Source organism: Belonocnema kinseyi, chromosome 1 (genome assembly GCF_010883055.1).
Source record: "Belonocnema kinseyi isolate 2016_QV_RU_SX_M_011 chromosome 1, B_treatae_v1, whole genome shotgun sequence".
NCBI classification, from domain to species: domain Eukaryota; kingdom Metazoa; phylum Arthropoda; class Insecta; order Hymenoptera; family Cynipidae; genus Belonocnema; species Belonocnema kinseyi.
In genome coordinates, this window is record NC_046657.1 from 12,309,135 (window position 1) to 12,321,699 (window position 12,565).

At 33.3% G+C, this 12,565-nt stretch overlaps 2 protein-coding genes across 3 annotated transcripts in view; both read left to right on the forward strand.

Annotated features, from left to right (window-relative positions):
- LOC117168113 (mitochondrial basic amino acids transporter-like) overlaps positions 1 to 4,271 on the forward strand; it is a 10,194-nt gene extending 5,923 nt beyond the window's left edge. The window contains exons 3-5 of one of the 2 annotated variants that reach the window (XR_004466460.1): positions 942 to 1,303; positions 2,965 to 4,115; positions 4,147 to 4,271. Coding sequence is in view for 1 of the 2 variants with exons in the window: in XM_033353511.1 (XP_033209402.1) it covers positions 942 to 1,303; positions 2,965 to 3,544 (942 nt within the window). In the remaining variant the exon portion in view is untranslated. Of the gene's footprint in view, positions 1 to 941; positions 1,304 to 2,964 lie in introns of both variants that reach the window. The other variant, XM_033353511.1, reaches the window with a different exon arrangement.
- Positions 4,272 to 8,549: 4,278 nt separating this feature from the next.
- LOC117170584 (protein LSM12 homolog A) overlaps positions 8,550 to 12,565 on the forward strand; it is a 30,909-nt gene continuing 26,893 nt past the window's right edge. Inside the window, exon 1 of the mRNA XM_033357441.1 lies at positions 8,550 to 8,697. The gene's annotated coding sequence lies outside the window, so the exon portion shown is untranslated. The remainder of the gene's footprint in view (positions 8,698 to 12,565) is intronic.

Sequence of the window (12,565 nt, forward strand, 5' to 3'; positions counted from 1 at the left end):
GACATAAAAGAAGCTAGAGAAGTATGCCAGGACAGGAAAGTATGGCGGCAAATAGTTAATAAAAAGAGTGTCAGTAGAATGAATGACGCCTGAAACAAAGACTTTGGCTATTAATGGACCCAAGTGGGGAACCTTACATAACGACTTCGTGAGGTTCTTCGCTTGGGGTGATTACTAGAGAGATTGATCAGCAACCTGGGTCAGAGCAGTGTTGCGGAACGAACGTGTTATTTACTTAAATAGCACGAGAATTCTGGATCAATCTGAAAAATCTCTATCCCTTCCACACAATACTCCTTTCCCCTGCCGAGTGAGTCACGCCTACCCCGGAAGGGAAATAGCTTAATGGTGTTCCTCCTCTTAACCCACTTCTCTACCTTCCTCCCCATCCTCCTCCTTCTCCCTATTCCGTAACTTTCCTCCATCCTCGCCCCTATCCTCCTCTTCATTTTCCACCCCATCCTCCTATCATAACTCCTCCCCATCATCATCCTCCTCCCTATCATGCTCCTTCTCTTCATCCTCCTCTCTATCTTCCTCTTCCTTCAGTTGATCCTTTCCCCGCCCTCCTCATCCTTCTTTCAATCCTCTTCTCCGGCTTCCTCCCTATTCTCGTCATCCTCCTCGTTCTCTTCATCATCCTCTCCATCTCCCTCTCCAGTCCGTTCATCTTCCTCCCCATCCTCCTCCTTCTCCTCATCCTTCTCTCAATCCTCCTCTCCGGCTTCCTCTCCATTATCATCATCCTCTTCCTCCTTCACCTCATTCTTTCCATCCTCCTCTCCATTTTCCTCCCCATCATCCCCTTCCCAATCCTCATCCTCTTCGTCCAACCCATCCTCCTCTTCTCCAGACTTCTCCTTAATATAATTAATTAAAATTCCAAAAAAAAAGAAAGTATTGACATAAGATTGAAGTCCGAAATCAAAAATATTTTTTAGGTAGCTGGATTCTATAGAGGAATGTCCTCACCAATGGCCGGAGTTGCTGTAGTGAATGCAATTGTTTTTGGAGTTTATGGGACAATTCATAAAAATTTATCAGAACCAGACCATTTGGGATCCCATTTTCTGGCAGGAGCTTCAGCTGGATTGGCCCAAACTCCAATTTGCAGTCCAATGGAGTTGGCAAAAACCAGAATCCAACTACAGTCATCAAATACATTTTCCGGACCCCTACATTGCCTCAAAGACATTTACAGAAGAAAAGGCTTCAAAGGAGTTTTTAGCGGTCTCGGCATCACTTTCCTGAGGGAGATTCCCAGCTATGGCATCTATTTTTTCACTTACGAAGCCCTCACAAAGTACGGACTATACTTCTTTAATTACTATAAACATTATATATTTATTATTTACAGGGTGTCTACTAATGTAGAGAAATCTCAAATGTCGAGACATTTTTTTAAACGGGGAAAAACATGATTTTTTTAGAATGCTTAAATTTAGTTTAAAAATGCAATATTAACTTAAACGACGATTTTCACTTGTGAAAGTACATTTATAGCACCGCATTTATGCTTTCTGTAAAATTCATATTTTTGCTTGGAATTTCAACTGTTTGGTTGCAAATTCTACTGCTCTGTTGAAAATATACTTTCATGTTGAAAATTCATATTTTCGTTTTTTCAAAATTAATGTGCTTAGGTTGAAAATCAGCTTTTAAAAAAAATAATACTTTCGGATTGAAAGCTAAAATGTTTTGTGGAAAATTCTTTTTTCTTTTTTTTTTTTTTTGCTTGAAATTTCAACTATTTAGTAGAAAATGTAGCTATTGGTTTGAAAATTCAACTATTTGGTTAAAAATTCAACTTTTTGTTCGAAAAATAATTATTTTTTTTCGAATTCATACTTTAGGGTTTTGAAATAATTCAATTATTTTTTTGAAAATTCAAATCTTTGGTTTAAAATTTCACTGCTTGGTTGAAAATTAACTTTTTTGTTGCAAACTAATATTTCCTTTTTTCGGAAATTATTCTGTCTGGTGGAGGATTTAACTATTTTGTTGAAAATTCAACAAATTGATTGAAGATTATTTTTTTTATATGAAAAATTATATTTTCAGTTTAAACCTTCATCTATTTTGTATAAAATATCTTCTTTTTGGCTTGAAATGCCGACAATTTGGTTTTAAAATTCATCTGTTTGGTTGAGAATTTACCTATTTAAATGAAAACGAAGTTTTTTTATAAAAAATTATATTTTTGGGTCAAGATTTCAATTGTTTTCTGGAAAGTTAATCTTTTTTTCTTGAAATTTTAACTATTTGATAAAAATTTTACTGTTAATTTGTTTAGGTTGAAAATTCTATTATTTTCTTGCAAATTCAGTTATTTAGTTGAAAATTAACTTTTTTTAAAAAAAAATTAATAATTTTGGCGTAAAAATTCAATTGTTTTTAAAAAAATTCGTCTTTTTAGTTTGAAATTTCAAGTATTTGAATAAAAATTAATTTTTTGTTGAAAGTTCATATTCTTGTATTTCGGAAATCAATAAAATTTAGGTTGAAAATTCATCGTTTTTTAGCTTGAAATTTCATTTATTTAGTTAAAAAACCAACTGTTTGGTAGAAAATAACTTTTTTGGAAAAGTAATTTTTTTGTATTAAAAATCAAATTTTTTGTTGAAAATTCAATGTTAGGAATTTGAAGCCCTATTTTGTGAAAAATCTCTTTATTTCCGATTGTTTTATAAATGTAATTAATTAAAATTTGAGCACTCACAGATGGATAATTAAAGGAGTTAATGAAAGTGCGCGACGCATTGATTTTATTTATTGAATTACACCAAACTCTCTTTTTCAATTGGAATGCATAATATTGCGCAATGTACTCAACTGCGTACTCGCGCAATGCGACCCCTGCGATACGAGAATCGCAACCAAAAGGAGAGTTTGTTGTACTTCTATTTAATTCTCCTTTTATTTAAAAAAATATATATATAATATAAAGAAAAATTTAACTTGCAGATCTTCAGCGGCATCAGCTATTTCAACTCTGCAAATGCTTTTGGCAGGAGGGCTGGCAGGCACCGCTTCCTGGATTTTCACGTACCCCTTGGACGTCGTAAAATCTCGACTCCAGGCAGACACTTCCGGGAAATATTCGAGTGCTCTGGACTGTTTTCGAAAATCGATAAATTCCGAAGGCTACAAGTGTCTTTTTCGGGGCCTGAATTCCACAATCATCAGGGCCTTTCCCACGAATGCAGCAACTTTTGCAGTCGTTACCTGGACCTTCAGATTATTCAATCATCAACCACCGGCCGAGGTTAAACCTGTGACCTCAAATCGGGTCGTTCCAGCAGCAGAGACTTACGCCACAGAGTGGAACTTAATGTTGAACAATTTCGCCAATCAGGAACTTCAATTTTCAAGGTCAAATTATTCATCACTGTCCACGTCGATGGTCAATATATCGATGCTGGCAGATGAGATTAATAATCAAGATCATGAGGAGGAATTTGAGACGAAGCAGGATGAGGATGTGGAGGATGAATGGGCACCAGAGTCGAGATACAATGAATTCAGAATTGCTGTCACGAGCTGAGAAATTCGACAATTAATCATTGTTATTAACTGTTCAAATTAGGGACTTAATTTTCAATTTTATATGGAATTAGAGACCTACTTGGAATCAGGGAAATTATGCATCTGATAAATCAATTTCTTGTTAATTAGGCACATGAAATATCAGGTACCTAAAAATTAGCAGGCTATTGAAAATTAGGCACCTGACAAGCCAGATACCGGAAAATTGGCAGGCGCTTGAAAATTATTCATAAGAAATTCCAGATACCTGAAAATCGGATATCTGATAAATCAGGTAGCTGAAAATTTGTGGACGGATGAAAATTAGACATCTTAAAAATCAGGAACCTGGAAATTGTTAGGCTTTTTGAAAATGAGGCATCTGAAAAATCTGGTACCTGAATATCTGTAGACTATTGGAAATGAGGTTTCGGATGAATCAGGTACCTAAAATTTTGTGTGATATTGAAAATCAAGCACCTGAAAAAGCAGGTACCTGAAAATTAGTAGACTGCTGAAAATTAGGTATCTGATGAATCATATATCTGAAATTTCGCGGATCACTGAAACTTAGGCATCTGAAAAATCAGGTACCTGAAAATTGGATACCTGGCAAATAAGGTACCTGAAAACTTGTGGGCCGTTGAAAAATCTTAAAAATCAGGTACCTGAAAATTGGCAGGCTATTGAAATTTAGGCACCTGACACATCAGGTACTTGAAAATAGCAGGCTATTGAAAATTAGGCACCCGACAAATCAGGTAACAGAAAACTGGCAGACGCTTGAAAATTATTCACCTAAAGAGTAACGCACCTGACAATTGACGGGCACTTGAAAATTACTCATCAGTAATTTTAGGTACCTGAAATTTGAAAAATTAGATACCTGAAACTTTGTGGACCGTTGAAAATTATGCATCTGAAAAATCAAGTACCTTTAAATTGGTAGGCTTTTGAAAGTTAGGTATCTGATAAATCAGGTAGCTGACACTTTGTGGGTTATTGAAAATTAGGCATCTGAAAAAGAAGATACCTGAAAATTGGTAGGCTTTTGAAAATTAGGTATTTGATAAATCAGGTGCCTGAAATTTCATGGGATGTTGAAAATTAGGCATCTGAAAAATCAAGTACCTGAGAATTTGCGGGTTATTGAAAATTAGGCATCTGAAAAATCAGGTACCTGAAAATTGGTATATATTGGTATATAAATCTTATAAATGAGGTATCTGAAAACTTGAGAACTGTTGAAAATTAGAAATCCTAAAAATCAGGTACCTGAAAGTTGGTAGGCTATTGAAAATTAGGTATCTGGCCATTTTTAGGATCTTGAAAATATTTGCATCTGAGAATTATAACTGAAAATGTACTCTGGTACTTGATAAAAAATCTCGTGAGAAATATGGTACCTGAAAATTTGACAGGATATTCAAAGTTAGGCACCTTACAAATCTGGTACCTGAAAATGTAAAGACTTTTGAAAATTAGGAATCATTTGAAAATTAGTCAGCTAAAATGCTTAAATAATAGGCATTTGAAAAATCAGATACCTGAACACTAGAAACTTAAAAATTAAGGTAGTTGATAATTAGCTACCTGACAAATCAGGTACCTGAAAATTGACAGACACTTGAATATTAGGCAGATGAAAAATCCGAAAGTATATTAGGCACATGACAAATTATATACCGAATAATTGGCAGGCTCTTGTAAATTAGATACCCTTAATTCAGTTGAAAAATAGGTACTTGATGATTAGCTGCGTGAAAAATCAGGATATCGGGATAATTGATTTCTCGAAATATTAGGTAGCAGCTTGTGTTAATTTGGTGCCTAAATGAAATCTATTGGCTCAATGAAGACTGTCTGAGGTATAGATTCTAACCAAATTTGATTCCTAAATAATATAAGTGACAAATTAAAGTTAGGTCCCTGATTGAAGTAGATGTCGAATCACCATTGCCTGACCCATTAAAATGTATTTTGATTGTAATAATAATAATAATTTTTTGTAATATTTCTATGTGGTTGACTGAATACTATTTATATGCGTGACTGAACTTTAAGGTGCCAATTTCCGAAAACTGGGTACAAAATAAAATTGACTTGTTTCTTGTTTATGTGGAAAAAATGTTATTCTCTATTTGCTTATAATTATATGATAATTATATGACTAGATGCACCAAAAATTTGGAGTTTACGTTATTTCTGAAAAAATCCTCAACCCCTTTTTCCCAAATAATAATAATAATAATTATTATCCTAAAAATTCATTTTTGCAATCTGAAAAAATGATAAAAGAATTTTAAATTGCAGATCTATAAAATCAAATAAATATCAGTCTTAAATGTTCAAAAATTAGGGATTCAAAATTATTGAAGAATTTTAAACTGTAAATCTTCAAAATTGAACAATTCGAAAAAAATAACATTCAAAATTACAGACCTCAAAATATAAATTTTGAAAATTGAATAATTTGCAATTTTATATTTTGCAAACAATTGAGAATGTTCAATTTTAACTCTTTATAATTGTAAAACTTTCAATTTTTAAAATTGAAGAGTTTGTTCTTTTAAAGTTCCAAATAAAAATAATGCAAGTTTGAATATTTAAGATTATGTAATTTTGATGCCTTCTGTTCAAAAATTTTTTGTCTGGAAGACTTATCATTAAAAACTTGGCTTTTTATTTTATAAATATTCCAAATTCGAGAATTTTTTTTGCACGTCTTCTAAATTAAAGAGTTTTCAATTTAAATTCTTTAAAATCAAACTATTAAAAAAAAACTGGTCAAAATTACGTATCATGAAAACCTAAATCTTAAAAATTGAAGAATTTACAATTATATATTTTGAAAGCCCAAGAATTTTCAATTTAAAATCGCAGAACTTTGCATGAATAGTTTTTAATTTTGGTAATTTATAATTAAAATGTATGCATGTTTAGAAATTTTCAATTCTATAATTTTTAATTCTATATTTTCAAAAGGCGAGAATTTTCAATTCAAAATTGCAGAACGTTGCATGAATAGTTTAAAATTTTTTTAATTTACAATTAAAGTTTATGCGTATTTTACATTTTTTAATTCAATGATTTTTTATTCTATATTTTCAAAACGCGAGAATTTTAAATTTAAAGTTGCAGAAAGTTGCATAAATAGTTTTAAATGTTCTAAATTTACAATTGAAATTGATGCGTGTTTTAAAATTTTTAATTCAATAATTTTCAAAACACGAGAATTTTCCATTCAAAGTTTCAGAAATTGGCATGAATAGTTTTTAATTTTTGAAATTTGTAATTAAAATGTATTCATCTTAAAAAATTGTTAAGTCTATAATTTTCAATTCTATCTTTTCAAGTTTTTATATTAAAAATGCTATAATTTTCATGATTTTCATATTCGTTTCAAATTTTAACAATTTAAAACCAAAACTATACAAATTTTAAGTGTAACTATTATAATTTCCGTAATTTTGATGATTGATATTCGAAATTTCTTCAATTTGATAAGTTCACAATTGAAAATTTGACTCGTTCTTGCAAATAATTTAAATTTAAGAATATATTTTGATTTTGAAAAAAAAAAGTATGCAAGTTTTATGTTCAAAATCATCAAATTGAATCATTTTTATTTATACAGCATTAAAATTAAAGTGTTTTTAATTTCAAAAATGTTTAATAAAGAGAAAGCAACTTTTAAAATTAAAAATTCTCTAATTTTGATAATTTAATCATGATATTTTTTCACTTTGAAAGATTGAGAATTGATCATTTGGGTTTTGATATTTAAAATATTGCAAATGTAAGATTTTTAATTTGATTAAAGAGTTTTTAAGCTTGACAATTTACAGTTAAAAATTATGCGAGTTTTATGTTTAAGAAATCAAAATTCAGTAATTTTGAATCATGAGATTCTAAATTTTCTGAAAGATTTTTTTTAAAGATTAAGAATTTACCATTGTAATGCAGGTCTTTAAAATAAGAGCATTCTTAATTTTGAAACATAAAACTTGCATAAATTTTGATTGTAAAATCCCAAAAATAAAAACTTTTCAATTTCAAAAATGTATGAAGTTTTAATTCTAGATTTTTCGAATTTCAGAAAATTTTAATGTTAATAATTAAAATTACAGAATTTTCAATTTTCAAAATAAAAAATGCTTCAATCCAAAAAAATGTACAAATAAAAATGATTAAATTTTATTGATTTTGAACAACAGAAGTCAAGTTTTCAATTCTAAATTTTCGAAATAGAAGAAATTGCAAGTGTAATTTATCACAATTACACAATTTTTAATTGTAAAACTTATGATTTGCATACTTTTCAATAGTAAATTATCAGAATTAAAAATAATTCAATTTTAACTGTGCATAATTAAAATTAAAATTCCTAAATTATAAATTTCCCGAACTAAAAAATTCTAGAAAAAATTCCCGAATTTGAAAGTTTATGAAAATTAAAATTCCTTAATTATAAAATTCCCGCATTGGAAAATTAATAAAAAATAACATTCCCGATCAGCTTAGTGACCAACAAAACTTCGATTAACGATGGTTTGGGGGCGGGGGTGGGAGGTGGTTAGTTTCAACCAAGAGTCACAGCTGGTTAGTCCACAGTGCTTGTCAATAACAGGAAAAGTGTTGAAATCGCATAAGTTTCATGAAGTAATCTTATCTAACAAAACGCTGCTAAAGGTTGTTTGAAATTCTCAGCATGAAGCACTAACCAGCTATGACTCTTGGTTGAAACTAACCGCCTTCCACCCCCGCCCCAAGCCCTCTTTAATCGAAGTTTTGTTGGTCACTAAGGTAGGGATTTAATTTAGAAATTGAAAAAAGGTAAGGCTGGCAAATGTTGCAGTAAAATGTTTAATAACAAACTTTTTTAAAGAATGCGCATTTTTTTAAAGAGAAAATGAAACTATGTTTTAATATTAATGCATGTTATGAATTGTAATAATATACATCTATGGAAATGAGACAACTTGACCGACAGAGAGCTTCAAATACAGAAGTGGATCACGAATGTAGCTGAGGAAGAAGCAGGACATGGAAAAGCAGTGAGGACGGGCTACATGAAATGGAAGATTGGTGAAGATTGGCTCTTCTGGAACGAGGAAGAAGGGGGACCCAGCAAGAATTTTTTCGTATCCACGGCGCCTAAGAACATCAGAGGTATGTCATGGAATATTTCGGGAGCAAATAAGGTAGGGCAGGCATGGGATTTTTTAAAGGGTTTTGAATTAATTGTACTACAAGAAACTTGGCTAATGAAAGAGTTGGAAGAACAATTTGTTAAAAAGCTAGATAAAGATTTTATTTGGATAACAAAACCGGCAGAAAAAGTTCATAATAAGGGGAGAGCAAAGGGAGGGCATCCAATAGGAATTAAGAAAAATTGGGTGGGAGACAATTGGGAGTGTAAAGAATGGGACTACGGAATTGTAATTAGTAACAATAAGTTAAGATTTGAATAAAAAATACTAAAAATTGTAACTGTTTATAACAATGAAGGCATTTCTAAGGTCCGTGGAAGTCTATGTAAATTAATAGAAAAGGCAAGCAGAGAAAATGAGTGCTTGGTAATGACAGGTGATTGGAACGCTAGAGTAGGTAGGGTCACAGAGGAGAGCCCAGAGATGCAGTACGAGAATGGCAATGAAAATCTGCGAAACTCGGAGGACAAGTTGGTGAACGCCAAGGGTAAAAAACTTTTGAATATTTGTGAAGAACACGGGCTTAAAATCCTCAATGGTTGTACTCAGGGCGATAGAAGAAGAAGCAAATGAAGACAGATGGGAGATAATAATTGATAGTATAAAAAAGCAGCAAAAGAAGTAGGAATGGTAAGGATGGTGGGGCCCCACAGCAATAATTTTAAGAAAAGGATTGACTGGTTCGGTGAAGATTGCAAAAAACAGAGTAAAAAAGTGTGGGAAACCTTAAAAATGTTTCTAAAGCTAAAGGGAGAATCGGAGCGGGAGACATTGGTGTATGAAAAAAAGAGGTTAAAAAGTTTATACAAGGAAAAAAGGAGACAAAGAAATGAAGAAAATTGGAAAGAGGTAGAAAATAGTAGACAATCAGGCGATTTTTGGAGCGCAATTAGAAAATTTAGACCATAGACCAGAGGGAACGTCAAAGGGGAAGACATTAGCTTAGAAAAATGGAAAACTCATTTTGAAAAGCTACTAGGAAGCAAGGGTGAGAAAAGTCAGAATAATCAAGAATCAGCGAGAGATAGGGACAAAGAGGGTAAGGGGAGTAAGACTGAAAACGAGGGAGCTCCAGCGAACAGTAGAGAACATCTAGATGAAACCGAAAAGGGACTTAATGGAAAAAGAGAGTTAAAAGAATTCTGTGAATGCATAGAAAAAATGAAAAGCGCCTGGGGAGGATGGGGTACCAATAGAATTTATTGCAGGGATGCCAAAAGCGTGGGCGACGGAAATGCATGAAGTGATAAACGACTTGTGGGAAAATGAATTTATGATTAAAGGATGGGAGACAGCCAGAATAGTACCAATATTTAAGAATGGAGACGAGGATGATGCGGAAAACTACAGAGGAGTTTCGCTGCTAGATTTAGGTTACAAAATATTAGCGGCTATAATGGATGCAAGACTAGGGGAATAGGTAGAGGAAAAGAGATTGCTCAGGGAAAGTCAGACAGGTTTTAAGAAAAAAAGAAGTACCAGAGACCACATCTTTGTGTTAAATTCTTTAATAAACAACAAGTTAAAAAAGAGAAAGGAAAGCTATACGTAGCATTTATAGATTTTTAAAAAGCATTTGATACAATAGACAGAAACATACTTTTTGAAAAACTGGAAAAGGTAGGAATCAGTGGCAGAATGCTCGATATGATCAAGAACATTTATAGGAACACTTTCAACGAGGTAGTAACTAAAGCGGGAATCTCAGAAAATTTTAGAACAAATATAGGGGTAAGACAAGGATGCCCCTTGAGCCCGACCCTCTTTAACATTTTCTTGGACGACATAGATGATGAGTGCACCAAAAAATGAAGGAGGAACCGTAATTGGGAAATCGAAGGTGTGTACTTTAAAATTTGCGGATGACTTAGCGATCGTTTCCGATCACGCGGATGGTATCAAAGAAATGTTAAAAACGCTGGAAAGATATGCTGATAAGAATAAATTAGAAGTGGATGTCAAGAAAACAAAGGTGATGGTGTTTAAGAAAGGGGGTAGGAAGAAATCTGGAGAGGAATGGAAATTTAAAGGAGGACCACTCGAAGTAGTAGACAAGTATAAATATTTAGGTTTTTGGTTTTCATCGGGCGGATCCTTCAACAAACACCTAGCAGCTCTAGCAGGCAAAGCGCAAAAATCTATCAATGCAGCGTGGGGAGTGGTGAAAAGGGCAGGAATAAACGCGTTAAAGAGAAGACTTCACATACTAGATGTATTAGCAAAAACAGGAGCGTTTTACGGGGTCGAAATATGGGGATGGAGGAGAAGGGAAGAAATAGAGAAAGTACAGAGTAGATATGTTAAAATGATTATGGGATTGGATAGAAATACCCTTGCATACATCTGGAAAATAGAGTCAGGAAGAAGAAGCGCGGAAATCGAGACTAGAAGAAGGGCGAGTAACTATCTTTATGAAATATTAGAAATGGAGGAAGATAGGTTACCAAAAATTTGTCTAATGGAGGAGATACGAAGCTGCATAAACGGTAATCCGTCAGCCTGGGGAAAGGAATTTAGTGGCAGCATTAGAAGAAGTAGGAGATGGCGAGACAAAAGTATAACAGGTGGGATAGAGAGGGAAGAATACTGGGAAGCGAAAGATATCAAAGGAATAGATAAGGAACAGTGGGCTAGGCTAAATTGTGGTAATGTGGGTAAGGCAGGAAATAAGGGTAATAAAGACGATTGTCTTTACCGCTTATGCGGGGAAGAGGAGGAAGATATATACCACATTTGGAAATGCAAAAAAGCTAGGCAACTCATTGATCGTGAAACAGTCGAGGAGGTGGATGAGTGGTTGATGATTGGTAGGGGGTCCGAGTATACAGATTTTACTGGCCGCTTATGCCAGAATCTGAAGGAAAGTCCGAGTCCCGGGGTGTGCAAATATGCGAGAGCTTTCGAAAGATTAGCCAAAGAGACTAGTCAAAAGAAAAGTTAGAGTCGCGAGTGAAGATCCGGACAGCGAAGAAGCGAACGTATGCTAGAAAATAATGTAAATATGTTGGAATATAGCGCAGAGGAAATGTATAGATTTAAGAAAATGTAAAATAAGAACTTTGATCTATGTACAACCACAAAAACTGTATATTTGGAAGAAATAAACATACATACAACATACATTTATGGAAATGATATAAAAGTTAAGATACAAATTCGAGTGCGAAGCACGAGATACGTGATGAGAATGTATTCGTTAAAGCCGAAGGAGCTTTAACAAAAAAAGTCACTATCACTAAATTACTGTTGTTGATGTTTTGACTTTAAGTTTAAAAAATGTGTGCACAAGTTTAAGCAATATACAAAGACCGAGCGCGTAGCGCGAGATAAATATATTATCGAGCGCGAAGCGCGAGAAGCAACAGTCGCGCGCCCTAGGCGCGCTCAAACGTGCGAGCCGCGCGCGCAGCGGGCTATGAGAATGTGGCCGCAAAGCGGGCGGATTTTTTATTTCTTTCAAAAATGAAAACAGAAATATTTCAATTTTAAATTCAAACAATAATTTAAGAAACTTTATACATTAAAAAAATTGTATAAAAATATTTAGTTGTGGTTTAATGGGTCAATAACATTTATAAAAAAATGTAATTGTTTAAATTTGGGAATTTTATTATTCCGGATTTTTCAGTCATTCCAATATTCTGTCGCAATTTGATTTTTCTAGAATTTTCCAATTCGGCAATATATCTGTATAACCACCTATCTCACGGTCGTGAGACGTGGTTGTGGCTGAAATTTTATCGCGATTTCGCTGGAAGCGGGTGCGATTTTCCAGATTAGCACCCGCTCCCGGCGAAATCCTGCGGTTGTCCTTATGACAAATTTTT